The sequence below is a fragment of the Sturnus vulgaris genome, chromosome Z, assembly GCF_052056855.1.
Source record: "Sturnus vulgaris isolate bStuVul1 chromosome Z, bStuVul1.hap1, whole genome shotgun sequence".
NCBI classification, from domain to species: domain Eukaryota; kingdom Metazoa; phylum Chordata; class Aves; order Passeriformes; family Sturnidae; genus Sturnus; species Sturnus vulgaris.
This window is the reverse complement of record NC_142283.1, coordinates 71,715,282-71,730,210: the sequence shown is the minus strand read 5'-3', so window position 1 is coordinate 71,730,210 and position 14,929 is coordinate 71,715,282. Positions and strand designations below refer to the sequence as shown.

General features: G+C 42.3%; 1 protein-coding gene across 2 annotated transcripts in view; it reads right to left on the bottom strand.

Annotated features, from left to right (window-relative positions):
• ZFR (zinc finger RNA binding protein) overlaps window positions 1–7,841 on the bottom strand; it is a 43,379-nt gene extending 35,538 nt beyond the window's left edge. Inside the window, exons 1-2 of one of the 2 annotated variants that reach the window (XR_015799357.1) lie at window positions 7,694–7,841; window positions 7,397–7,481 (exon numbers count right to left, since the gene is read on the bottom strand). Coding sequence is in view for 1 of the 2 variants with exons in the window: in XM_014875499.2 (XP_014730985.1) it covers window positions 7,397–7,481; window positions 7,694–7,730 (122 nt within the window). In the remaining variant the exon portion in view is untranslated. The remainder of the gene's footprint in view (window positions 1–7,396; window positions 7,482–7,693) is intronic. The other variant, XM_014875499.2, reaches the window with a different exon arrangement.
• Window positions 7,842–14,929: the final 7,088 nt, after the last annotated feature.

The window sequence follows — 14,929 nt, the reverse complement described above, 5'->3', positions numbered from 1 at the left end:
GGAACCCAGAGCCCCTTATTTCCGCTCTAATGTCTCCTTTAAGAGTGGGACATCACTGATTTGAAAAGAAGTTCATCAAAATCCTTTCACAAACAACAGTACTGGAGACTTCCTGTGTACATTCAGCTAGAACAGCATATTTACTATAGCACTTAACACTAACATTCGTTGGCCAAAAGAGAATCAGCTCCACACAGCTCTGCCATATTCAGTGAAGTCTCTTCTGCTAAGAATTATGTATGTGTCAAGATGTGATGGAACACAAGAGAGCATAGGCATAAAGTACACACAGTAAGCATTCTGAGTTTTTAGCTTCAACCTGCGGTAAGACAATGATTACTTTCACTGTTCAAGTCTAGTAGTACATACTGCAGAAGAAGTCCTACTCACTGTTGTCCTTACCATCCTGTTTTCACCAACACAAGACTGAATTATGTTTAGTGATACCTTAGCTTGGTCTGGTATGCCTGTGTGAATTACAGCCCTAACATCTCGAAAGACTCAATACTTTTCAAACCAGTATCTAGATGAAGAGTTGACTGGGGCAGATATTGAAGACAAAAGTAATTAGAAATATCAGCAAACGTGGAAAGAACACTCCACCCCCAATCAATTCTCAATAGCCAACTCATCCATGCATAGCAATTAACTTTCTTTTGTTGCTCTGCACCACTTGAATATGCTGTAAAATGGTGCACTACATTTGAATTCCAAACCAGCAGTAATTGCAAGAGTTCACTTCCATACTGCTGCCTAGAAAACTGCATCTTAGCCTGGACTCACAGGCACTGTGGTCTGCTCTGAACTTGCACTGCTAAAATTGCCTTTATCTGTGACAGCTTGCCACACTCTGTAATATTCAAGCTGCTTGAAGGCAATTCAAAGCTAACAAATCATACCAAACTACCCAAGCATCTTCCATCAGTGTCCTGTCTCATTAGAGCAAGACTGAGTATGAATGCCACCAAGATGAAGCTCACAACACTTGAAAGATTCTTATCTTTTCAGCAAAAACCAAAACCGTAATACAAGTTTAATTAAATGAAACTATCACATTTGCACACTTCTCTGTCCAAACATTACTCAATGCCCCTATCTCTCCATCTGCATTTTAAACAGCCAATTTAAGATTAAAAGCATAAGCCTACCTCTCTCCAGCACTGAACCAATAACACTAATATTATTTTACATGGGAAAGATAGGCCAATATTAGGATGTTAATTTCAAACTGAATAGTCACACAGTGGCTCAGGTGAGGTACAGAGCACACATACACACAAACAAAGAAGACTAGAATCACCGAATTCTACATTTTTTTCAGGCACCTAAACAGATGGATTAGTACAGTCACTTAAATAGGTAACAAATGAGGTTTGCATTGTATACAGGTCTATAACGTGCGGCCCTAATACCACCACTAGCAGAAAGCACAAACTGTAAAGGTCCCGTAGTGTTCAGAGAAATTTCCTACATTACTATTTGCATAATCTAATGCTTCTCTCAGTAAATCATGATATTATTACTGGGTAGTGCACACAAAGAATTTTAAATGAGTAAGGTAGCAGGAAATTTTATGCAGCAACAACACAGAAAGAAAACAAGAATGCTTCTAATACATTATTTACAGGTTTAAAGGGCACTCAGCTCTTATGCTTTGATTAAATATGAAACAGGATTTCAAATACGTTTTACGAAAATTAGTATTTATGAACTAATAAATATAGTAATCTATTCCACTTCTTATCTAGTCAATTGAAGGAACTTTACTGATTATACTGTTACAACAATAAACATTATCAAGTTCTGCATGCCTCTCCTGATTTTGGATGAGGTAGAGTTAATTTTCTTCTTAGTAGCTAGTTCAGTGCTGTCTTTTGGATTTAGTATGAGAATTATGCTGGTAACACAGAGATGTTTTAGTTGTTCCTCAGCAGGGTTCACTCCCCGTCAAGAACTTTTTAATTTCTTGTGTTCTGCCAGTAAGCAAGTGCACAAGAAGATGGGTGGGAGCACGGCCAAAGGGATATTCCATGCCATAGTACATCATGCATGCATGTATAAACTAGGGCAAGTTGTCCAGGAGCTGCTGATTGTTTCTGGAGAACAGGCTGGACATTAGTCAGCAGGGAATAAGCAACTGTGTTGTGCATTGCTTTCTTCTCTTGGGTTTTATTCCTCCTATTGCCATCATTACTACTATTGCTTTTATTAATATTACTACTGTAATTCATATTATTATACTTCATTTTCTTTCAACTCAATCCAGGAGTTTCACTTTTCTGATTCTCCTCCCCAGTGAGGTGGGTAGGAAGTGAGCTGTGTAGAATTTAGTTGCTGGCTGGGGCTAAACAGAAACAACCTAGTACTCCTGAATTTTCCAAATCCAAAGTCTATCACCTGGGCATGTATCATTCTGGCCTTTATAACTGCTTGAAATATCAGTATTCAATGTTAAGACTTGGACAAATTTTAATTTCTCCTTCATGTGAAGGATGACAGAGTATTAAAATGATCCATCATGGCCATGGATAAGATGGAATTCCAGGAAGACAGAGTAACTTAACTTCTACGCTCCACTGTCTTACGAATTTTTGATTTAAATTCTGCACCTGGGAGAGGGCAACCCTAGATGTGTGGATAGACAGGGGAACAGGATGCTGGAAAGCAGTGTCACAGAAAGGGACCTCAAGCTTCAGGTTGATGTGAGTTGAACACGAGCCAGCAGCGCCCTGGCAGCCAGGAGGGCCAACCCTGTCCTGGGGACATCAGGCACAGCATCACCAGCCAGGCAAGGGAGGGGATTGTCCTGCTCTGCTCTGCACTGGGGCAGCCTCACCTCCAGTGCTGGGGGCAGCTCTGGGGGCCACAGTGTAAGAAAGGCATTGACCTGTAAGACAGTGTCCAAATGATGGCCACGAGGATGGTGAAGAGTCTGGAGGGGAAACCGTGTGAGAAGAGGCTGAGGTCATTTGGTCTGTTCAGCCCAGAGGAGACTGAGGGAGACCTCACTGTGGCCTTCAACACCCTCAGAAGTGGAAGCAAAGAGGTAGATACTGATCTCTTCTCTGAGGTAACCAGTGACAGGACCCAAGGGAATGGCCTGAAGTTGAATCAGTGGAGATTTAGGTTTGATATCAGAATAAGGTTTTCCACCCAGAGGGTGGCTGGGCACTGGAACAGGCTCCTCAGGGAACTCAACACAGTACCAAGCCTGACAGAGTTCCAGAAACGTTTAGACAATATTCTCAGGCATATGGTGTGATTCTTGGAGATGTCCTGTGTAGGACCAGGAGTTGGGCTCTGATGTTCCCTGTGCGTCCTTTCTAATACAGGATATTCTATGATCCTCTGATTCACTATTAATAATGCAGATTAGAATGCTGTCATTTTGAGGAACTCCAATTCTGAAAGAGTTTATACCAGTCTGCTAGTCTAGAATTAAATACAGAAACTTTCCTTAAAAGCACCTTTCAGCAGTCACTTAGTACAGCAAATTTTCTCCTTTCAGTCTTCTGAGTGGGAGATCTGCAACTGTGAACACTCAAATTCTGAGGGACCAGCTTACAAACTGAATATTTCCACATCTTCATGGGCCCTGATGGGATTCACCCCAAAGTACTGAATGTGCCAGCACGTGTTACAGCAAGACCTCTCTCAATCATCTACCAAAGGCCTTGGGAGTCTGGGCCGATCACTGCTGACTGGAAGCTTGCCAGTGAAATTCCCCTTAACAAAGGTGTGACACAAGCAACAGGGAACTGGAGACTTATTAGTGTAACCTCATCTTCTGGAAAAACTATGGAAATACTAAGTGCTACTGGAAGGTGAAAGAAATGTTAAAGAACAATGCAATCATCTCTCACAGCCAACAGAGGTTCACAAAGGGAAAACTGTTTAACCAACCTATCCTTCTATCATAAGGTCACTCACCTCCTGGATGAAGGGAAGGCTGTGGATGCAGCTCCAGTTTGACTAAAGTTGCTAGTGCTGTCCCTCACAGCATCCTTTTCCAACAAGTTGTCTAGCTGTGGGATGAGCAGGTTCACAGTGCTCTGGCTGGATGGCAGCACTCAAAGAGCTGTATTGAATGGGGTTACGTATTCTAGCAACCAAGAGTTAGGTGCACCATTAGCAATTTGACTGATGATTCAAACTGGGAGATGCTGTGGATCCTCTTTAGGGACAAGAGGAGAGGGATCTAGGTAGACTGGAATATCGGGTAGTCATTAATGGACTGAAATTTAAGAAGTTCAAATGCTGTATTCTGCACCTGGGATGGGGTAATGCCAGCCACAAGTATGAAGAGGGAGAGGAGTGGCTGGACAGCTGCAGAGTGAGGTGGGGCTGGCTGGTGCTGGGCTCAGTGTGGGTCAGCAGAGCCCGGGCGGCCCTGAGGACAAACCCCATCCCAGAGCACCGAGCACAGCACAGCCAGCCCATGAAGGGGATGGATGGTCCTGCTGGGCTCAGCCTTGGGGCAGCCTCAACGTGGGCCCTGCTGGGCCCTGCAGGTAGAGAAGGATGGGAAGGTCCTTGAAGGTGTCCTGAGGAACAAAACAAAGCTGATGGGAGGGCTGGAAGGAACTTCCTGTGAGGACCCGCTGAGGAATTTGGGCTGATCCGGTTCAGAGAAAGGGAGGTTGAAGGGTGACCCCACTGCTCTTTGCAGCTTCTTTAAAGAGGGGAAGGGCACCGGGAGGTGCTGAGCTCTCCTGCCTGTAATCCAGGGACACGACATGAGGGAATGGCTCACAGCTGCACCAGGAAAGCTTTCCCTGGCCATTAGGAGGCATTTCTATAAAGAGAGGGTGCTCAAGCACTGAACAGTTTCCTAAAGAAGTGGTCGATGCCCAAGGCTGTCAGTGTTCAAAGGCATTTGGACAGTGCCCTTAACAACATGCTGGAAGTTGGCCAGCCCTGAAGTGGGCAGGCAAGGGCCTGGACATTGACTGTAGGTCCCTTCCAACCACAAGAGTCTGTTCTATTCCTTGAAATTGAACGCAATCTACTTAGAGTCTCTTCTTTTTGATGCAAAGTTTAGGCTTTTTATTTTCTCTGCACATTTCCAGATGAAGACTTAATATATTTTGAGGTATTCATACTTTAAGATATTATAAGAAAGATGTGTACGCTAAAAAGAATTGCACAAATTTTTGAACTAAGTGCTGAAATCAATACAATTCTGATTATTATCATTAGGGAGCACTGAGATCATCTAAAATTGCAGACTAATATTCTTCCAACATATCAGAATGTTTTACAGCCATTTTGGCAAGAGATGTGACCGATACACGTTTATTATGAAAATTCCTGTCTGTTGCTATAAAAACTACAGTGTCAGAACTTTCAAATGGTATATGTACAAAGAATTACTCATTTGCTCTCCTAAAACTGAGCAGCTTTTTAAAAATCCATAGGTCAGTTCAGCATCCAGAAACACCTTTTATTTTTCAAGATTTATGAGGCTCATCTATGTATTAAGTAGGTAGAAAAACATTTGTTTGTTTATCTTTTGCCCTGGTTTCCAAGAACACGATTTTTTTTTTACTCTGTGAACTTCAAATACTGGGAAAAAAACCGTAAAGACTTGTTGTAATATCAAATTTTACCATCCTTTCCTGCCACCAGCATTCCTCTTCTCAAATATATTAGAGTGGAATACATGATTTGTAGCACTCTGTAAACACACTAGCAAGGACCTACCAAGTCAGCTTTGTGAAAGTAAGCTCCCTTCAGACATTTTAAGTGATTCTTATGCTTTCAGCTCAAAATATTAAATTCCTTCTTATGAAAGGTCTGCTTAAATACCGATTGCTATGTCTGTCCACTTCCAGATGTGGTAAACACACAAATCTTATATAGGATGTAGAGTCTTTAACTGATAGCAAATCAGACAATATCTTAAACTTATGATGGCAAAGGAAAAAGGTTCTTTTGATACATTTTCTCAAAAACACACTTAGGATCAGCTATTAAAATTGAATGTTATTCCAATTATATAACTTCAAAGGAATTGTCCAATATCTTTAGTCTAAATATCACCTCAGCCCTGCAATAAGATACGATTTTAAAAATTCATCTGCACTTCAAAATTGCAGACATACAGCTCTTGGCTTATTATTCACTTAACCTTCATACTTAAAAGGAAGTTCTAAATATATGTCCAATATATTCACTGTAACCATCATCTAAAATGTAAACACATACAAGCACTGTGAGCATCCAAAGGAACTAGAAGAATAGCTAAATTTGATCCTCTAAGTTTAATCCGAGTAAATGAAATTCAATGTACTCACATGCATTTTCAGGAAAAAAAACAACAGAGAAAATAGACTTGGAGTATTCTAATACATCCACAAAAGTGTACGTTCCAAAACTACTTTAGGTATGCAATTTTTATTAGCTAGTAGCATGCATCTGCATTTGTTTGTTAGTAATCTCTGATATATTTGCTTTATTCTTTTGGGTTTTTTCTTACTCACCACAACTTAGGCATTGAAGAAGGTCTTTATTACAGATTTATGGAATGAGCAACATAAGATTCAAATGTGTGGAGATTCACTCCAATACAAGCCAAAATAGCAAAGATGTTCCTGACTGTATTCAGCAAATTTAATAATATGATGTCAGAAAATGCACTATAATAGATACTACAAATTACTTTTCAACACTCTGGCCACAATTTAGATGAAGAAAAACTACAAGCTACAAAGACTTGTGGCAGTGTGTCTACACAAGAGCTGTATTGATAGATCTATCCAGACACCTAAGATACAGGTATGTATACTGTCTAATACAGTCACGAGTCTTCAAGTTCCACTAGAATACGACTCCTGGTCTTAAAAATGAGGGTAGGACATTTTTCTAAAAAGGTACCTTTCTCTGAAAGTACCTTCTCTACTTTCTTGAACACATTAATCATAACACTACTTCAATCAGATTAAGCCCTCTGCTATTTTCCGGTGCTCCATCTCTCCCTGATTCATCCAGCCTGTCTTGGGTAGGTTTCCAACCCATGCTAGAAGGGATCCTGTGCTCCCAGAGTGACAGCAAAGCCTTGGGGAGCAAGGCCCGTGCTTCCCGAAGCTGAGGCAGGAGACGGGCCTGGGGGCGGCACACGGTGACTCGCCGGTGCTGCTGACTGACTGCAAGTGGCCATTTTAATCGAAGGGCCTGGGGACCCGATGCTGCTGCTGATCATCCTCCTCCTCCTCCGCCGTGCCCAGCCCCACCTCCCACCCCCAGGCACACAGGGAGATAAGAACACACACACCCGAGGCGCCGCGGGAGGGTCCGAGCACAACCCACGGCGCGGGGCAAGGGGCGGGAGTTGCCTGGGGTCCCGGCCGGGGAGAGGGGCCCTGGGGGGGTCCTGGGGGGCCGCGGCGGTGCTCACCTGTACTGGGCAGCAGCCCCGCTGTGGGTGAATCCAAAGTAGTTGCCGGTGGCCATTTTGGCATCTTCCCCCAGCCGGCTGGGCACTGCGGCGGCGGCAGCGACCGAGGGGCGGCGGCGGCGGCCGAAGCCATGACAGGAGGCCCGGCGAGAGGAGGCGGTGGGGAAAGAACGGGACACACAGAGGGACAAGGGAGAGAGAGAGCGCGGGAGCGCCGGGTCAGACTCGGCGCCTCAGGACCGACCCCCGCCCGCCGCCCTCTCCCCAAGCACGGACACGCCGAGCACCGCTACTCACCATAGGTGAACGAAACTACCGGGCATATGGGAATCATGAGTCCGGCCTGGCAGCGACGGCGGCGGGTGAACTCTCAACTCTCCCCCCCCTCCCTCCTCCTCCTCCTCCTCCTCCCGCTCGCTCCCTTCCCCCACCCACCCACCGACGGCGACAACGGCAGAGTGCGGCCGGGCCGGCTCCGCCTGCGCAGGCGCGGGATGTGCGCAAGGACCGCTGGGAGTTGTAGTCCAGCAGCGGCGGGGCTCCCGTTTGAGGAACAGGGAGCTGCCTCCGCCCCGAAGACCGCTTGCGCAGGCGCGGGATGTGCGCTGGAGCCGCTGGGAGTGGTAGTTCCGCTTGTCGGCCATGGGAGCCGCGCTCGGGGCACCGGTGGAATACATACACATACGCAGACATACATATGTATATATGATGTGTAGAATCCTGCCATAGCTCCTGTGTGCTTGTTGCACGTGCAACGCTGGTACAGCCTCACTCTCACACAGGGCCCATTCGTGTGACTTTTCCAGAAGCCAGCGGTCCGTCAGATCACTCCTGAAACGCGCTGAGCAGCACATTGCGGCCACTGCAGTGACCTCCCGGTGAAAGGCGCTGAACGAGCGTCCCCGCGGCTCTGCCCCTCCTTCCGGCAAATCCTTCCTTCTGAGCATCAATTGCACTCCAAAAGTCTGAACAAAGCAAAACTTGAATGCTTAAATGTTTTCTTTGTATTTTGCCTATGCTACGGTGTGTATTATTCATAAACTAATCGAGGCGTAGAAAACGATTAATAAACACTGGATTAAGTAAAAAGTATCATTTCGGAAGCATTTGTTTACTGTAACCTAAGCCTATTCAAAACATACCTGTTTGGGATGACCTCCCGCAGTCCTCACAAAAGGAAGGAGGGATTCCCATTATCTCACAATAGCTGTGGTCATAGACAGTAGGATATTATTGCAAGGATATAAACTGCAAGGATACTATTGTTCAGAAAATGAGAAGAGGAAAGTACTTTCTCATCTCATAGCTGACATTATTGCAGCTGCATATGAAGTACAACTACTTCCAATGCCAAATATCCTTCCCAATTTACTGAATGTAATTTGTTGGTCATTATTATTAATTTTGCATAGGAACTAAATAGTACTGTACCTCTGTTCATTCTTATCCTAATCAAGCACAACAGTAAAGGAATCTGCTTTGTTCTATCCAAAGTGCTTTTCTGGGAAGAAAGTGGCTACTGAGTCAATATTTGATTGCTATAGATTAGGAAAGAAAAGCCTTAATCCACAGTTCTATGGGACACTACTCAAGCAGAAGATACAGAAACCTTCTATAGAAGAACTTAGAGGTCATGGCCTCTGCCATGGAAGTCTCAATTGACTCAGGACATACAAATTATATATAGATTTATGATTTATATAGATGTTTATATCTATCCTTAATTTTATTAAAAATTGTTCATAATTAGACCACTGGATCATGCTGCTTGGACAAGAAGACAACACAAGGTTTTTTTTGTTCCATTGTCTTTCAAGATTTTTCAGTTATAAGCCTTCCAATAACCTAATAGACAATATTCAAAATATGTTTTATTAAAAATACAAGCATCTATACACTAACAACGACATTTACACACCTTTTATCACTGCATCACTACAGCTATTTTTTGCAAAATAGGTAGGCTTGCTATCGCTATTCGTTTATGAGGTGAACTTCATAGAATGACAGAATCAGATTGACTGGGGTTGAAAGGGACTTTAAAGATCACTCCAATTCCCCTGCCATGGACAGGGACACTTTTCACTAGTCCTGGTTGCTCAGAGCCCCATCCACCCTGCCCTGAACTTTGTCAGGGATGGGGTGCCCACAGCTTCTCTGAACAACCTTTGCCAGCGCCTCACCATCCTCGTAGTACAGAATTTCTTCCTAGTATCTAAGCTAAACCTACTGTCTTTCAGTTTGAAGCCATTCCCCCTTGTCCTGTCACCCCAGGCTCTTGTAAACAATCTCTCTCCATTGCTCCTGTAGCCTCCCTTTGGGTACTGGGAGGCCCCAGTTAGTCACCCCAAAGCCTTCTCTTCCCCATGCTGAACAAACCCAGTTTTCTCATCCTTTTCTCATAGGAGTGGTGCTCCATCCCTCTGATCAATTCAGTGATTCTCCCATGGACTCTGCATGGATATATATCCACATTATTAACATATACTACCATTCATATGTATTATATTATAGTGTTCCAAATAAACTTGGAACCCTCTTTCAACTTGGTTTCCATGGAAAAAACAAAACACAAACAAAAAACAACAAAACCAACCCCTCTCAAACTAACAATAACAATAAAACCAAAAAACCCCAGCAACAATCCCCCAAAAACCACCAAGGCTTTCTTACTCACAACTGAGATTTTTGACTTAGGTTTCATAACTTTCTTCATCCAAGTAATTTCTAGTAGTTATAATTCAAATACTACACCCTTTATGGTGTGATTTCAGCCCTGCATATTTCTGAGCATAAGCTCCCATCTGGCAGCCCAATTCAAGTGCAATTTCAGAAGTTTCAGATTACTTTCCTGTGTGAATTTTGCATTTTGAGTTTTCAACGCATATATCACTTTAAAAAGACTACAACACACTTTATGAGAAGTCATACTTTCTAAATGTGACCAAAAAATTAAAAACCCAGGTTTCTTTTCTCCTTGGAAAAACAAACAAACAACTCTACTAGTATTATACAAGTGTTTTCCTCAGCAGTTTCCTAATAAGAACCTGATGCTTCCTGGTGACTTTGTGAACCATTACATAACATCTATTTATGCTACTACTAGCTTGCAGGATCAGATTCATGGTCTATACTTAAAAAACCTCTGTGGGTTATAAAACAAGATTCTATCTCCTTAAGACATGTATCAGATTGCTTCAAAATGAAACAGTATTAAATTCAGATTAGATCCTTAAAGGCATTTTGACCTTTACTGATTTCTGTATCTTTAACTGGAAGGAGAATACATGGATTTAAAAAGCGCAAGTTGCGGCACAGGGAGAAAGACAGAAAAGCTTTAGTGAAACATGAAAAAGGTATTTTTAAAATAGGAGAAAGAAATTTCCCTCTCCCTGATCCTAATAAGATTATAGAAGAACAGCCAAGAAGTTCCAGAATGAAAACATGTGCTGGAACACAAATCTTTAAATTGGAATGAAATACAACAGATACTCTATCTGTGCAACGTTCAAAGTGTCTAAAAATACCACAGACAAAAACGACAAGCAAGCTAGCATTCAGGAAAACACTTTTTGGACCTTTATTTCAATCGTATGAGAAAAGATCTCCAAAATAAGATGAGAAGAAGAAAGTACTGTAATAACATACAAGTGTCATCTATCGTACTAATTTACTTTAATGTCCGAAGACACACGTGACAATGCCTCTGCTGCTGCCACAGGGCTACAAAACTGAAACACAGTGGAGAAAATTAAATGTTTTTAAATCTCAAAATTTGCTAAGATTAGATAAGATTTCTTGGAGGCAACCTTCCAGTTTACACAAAAGCAGGCTCTCAGCCAGCTTTTGCGTGCCCACCAGAGGGCAGGACCACGCAGCAGAAGGTGAAAGCTTTCCAGCACAGCACAGACCATGTTAACAAAAGCTGCTTTTATTTCCCGAAAAGGTAATTTAATACTTAGTGCTCTCTCTGTAAATGCTCTAGATAGAAAGAGATTTACTATCAGCATATGGAGATCAGCGCTATCTTCCCACCTGGAAATTATTTCAGATAGCTAGAGAGACAAGACATTCACCAGCTTATCAACCTTCTTACTGTAGAGTAAAATTACATTTTTAAGCAGTAAAGACAAAGACCCCACATTTTCGAATTATTAAAGCAAAAAAGTGTTAGTCTTAACACGAAGGTTTAGACATTGTACAGTGAACATAGCAACAGACATATTAAAACATATAAAAGCAATTTATTAAACCACAGATGGAAGTTATTACTGTTTAGGTTACTAAACTGCAACATTAAAAAAAACCACTTCCCTAGCATAATAGAAACTTATGCAAGTATTGATGCAAACTCAAATTATGTGATGCCCATGAGAAATGAACCACTTCCAGTTACACAAGCAAAACCACTGGTAGCATCCCTTACTCTTTTTTTCATGACACTTTAATAAAACTACTGTCAATATTATAAGCTAACCTCTCCTTTCACAGCAGATTTCTTCCACCTTTTAAACTAGTAAGCACGAACACCAAACTTTAAAAGCTCTCCCACTTTAGGTTTGCCCCAAAATGCATTTCTTGCTAGCTCTATTATTTCTAACCAGAGGAGTCATCCTTTGCAGTTAGTAATTGCTAACAGAAGCACGAGTGTGTATTTTTCAGCATTCCCATTCAAATCTGCATGCTAAAATCTTCTACTGAAGGAAAAACGAATGCTTCAACCTTCTTCTCTACCAAAGACATGTGGGATATGAAATGAGGCAATCAGGCAGTAACTAGAAGAATTTAAGCCCTTTTAAGGCAGCTACAGAAGGAAAGTGTCTGATGAAGGAACAAGCCCATTACAAAAGTCTATTTTAAGAGCTCAGAAAGTGAACTATACCCCTTGAGGGGATAGATGACTCACTCAGAAGGTAACAGCAGAGATTTACCTTGGAAAAATTATGGCTCCTTGTTCTAAAGTCAGCATTTTTTCTTAGTAGTTTGTTTCTTCTTTTCTAAATATAACCAAAAATAGTGAAGGTAATTCACCAAAAGCTCAAAACGCCGCTACACTCAACGACCAGAATATTTCTCAAAGAAATGTATCATTCCTGAAAAGCAGAACATAAAATCGCAGTTGCAGCAAACTTTCCTCTCCCCTCACTGACCTGCTATTTAGGAATTCAGCTGTAAAAATAAACTTGGTGCTTGCTTTGGAGGAAATACTGCAGGTGGGAGAAATTAACTCATTAAGAGCCAGCAGAAAATGTTTATTTTGGTCAGTTTAATTTATGTCAATACTGAAAGTATTGATTAAAAATCATAAAGAATTGTTGATTTGAATAAACAATTCCTTGATGATTTGCTTAAAACCTGAACATTCTTTGTGTATCAAGTGTTGACCTGTAAAAAAGCAAAGCATATAGGACATATATAGCGCACCTGAACTCTCATGTTTCTAACATGAAAAGTTAGTGAAAGTTAGTTGAAAAGAGTAACTATGTTTTTTTACAAATTAATAGTCCATATTTGGAGATGATCTTGTTGTTGGAGTTAACCATTAAGAATTGCAATATAATCTGTTCATCTTCCACAATTATGTGGCTTGATAAGCCAGATGTTGGTGCAGTGGTGATAATTTCTATATTGCCTGCATATCATTTACTGTGCTTTGACTCTGTTTATATAAACAACCATAATTTTTATCTTCCAAAGGTCAGAGATGTAGTAAGAATTGTATATTTTTCTATTTTTCTTTTCATTTTGTGACCTACATGACATGGTGAAACTGCAGGTTACCAAGGATTATTTAATTGCATACACTTCCTATTTCTGGTATTTTCTTCCTGTTTTCCTGCTATTAAAGTGAAGAAGTGAAAGCCACTTCTCACAGCAAAAGCCAGTTTCCTTCGTGATAAGGGCTCAAAAGGCCTCATGGATCCCCTCTAAAAACTTCTTTGCCCAGCTCCTTTAAGTACTTCTTCAGAAACACTGCATAGAAATTGCAGCTGCTCATGCTGATTTTGGGGGATTATTCCCTCTAGAAACATGATGTTTGCCTTTCTGGCCCATATTAATAAACAGAGATCTTTGCAATTAAAAAAAAAAAATAAGGCTGAAGACTTTTGTTTTTCAACACTTTATTAATAGGTGTTTGCTATTGAAAAATCGAAAATATGAAAGCTGATCAGCCTACTCAGCCTGTATCAACTTTATCTGAAAGCTGGGATTAGCACAACAGTCCACTTCCTATTTTTTATAGTTTGCTTGCACTTTTTGCAAAAAGCTTGCATTCACATGGTAGCAAAAGCATAAGTCTAGAATTAGTGAGAATGAGAAAAGGACTCAACTGGTGCTGGGTGTTTGAAGAATTGTCATTGCTCACAACACCAGTACATGACCCATTGCTGCAAATAGTGATCAGAAAATTTGAGCAAGATGTGTTAGTGTCGTGTGAATCATGACGGTATTTTAATGTTTGCAATAATACTAAATTCATTATATTAATTATATATTCATAACATTACATTCATCATAACCTGAAAGGCTCAAACAGGTAGCACAGAAGACACAACATGAAGCCACTTAGTGCTCTGACAGCACGCCTGGCTTATCGCAGTCTGCTAAAAATCGCCTCTTACAAAGCTGAGGGCAGAGGGCCTTTCCTCACCTCCCTTATATTTGGGTGTCTCTCAGAAGCAGAACTCCTTTAGGTGAACTAACCCCGTCAAGCCCTTCTCAGTAACGTGCTGGAGATGCACCATCGCACGAACACGCTACAGAAAATAAAGCAACATTATCAGTATCTTTTCAAGATTCTTTATTTACTCGGACAGCTTTTAAAATGTAGGTGTCTAAAAGAGGGGCTGAGGCGGCTTTAACCTTCCATCCCCGGTGCTTCAGCCGCGCGGTGCCTGCCCTGATGGTCCCCAGCTGCAGAGCCCCGCGGTAAGAGAAGGAAACCCACGGCACCGGGGGCCGAAGGGGAATCATCAGGAGGGAAAACAACAGGAGGGGAACCATCCGGAGGGGCTCTCGAGCGGCGCCCCAGGTGCGGCGAGGCCGTGGTTCCGCTATGCAAAGCCACCGCAGCCGCAGCCGCCTCACGCCGCTGCCCCGGGCGGCCCCGAGCGGCATCGAGGAACCGCTACAGAGCGTGAAAAAATCTGCTATTTGTGAATTATTGTAGGAGTTTTTTCAGCCTGGAGAAGACTGAGGGGATACTTCAGAGAACCACAGAATCAATTTCGAAAAAATCTTTGTGACCACCGAGTCCAACTTATGGCTCCACACCACCACGCCAACCAGACCATGGCACCAAGTGCCATGTCCAGTCTTTCCTTAACATCTTCAGAGACAGTGACTCCACCAACCCCTGGGCAGCCCATTCCAATGTCTAATCATTTATGCGAAGAAATTCTTCCTAATGTCTGTCGCAATCTACAGCTCCCTCACGAGGGGAAGCGGAGGGACAGGTACCGATCTCTTCACTCTCGATGGCGAGTCAGGGGAGGGTTAGGTTGGGTACCCGGAAAAAGTTTTTCACTCAGA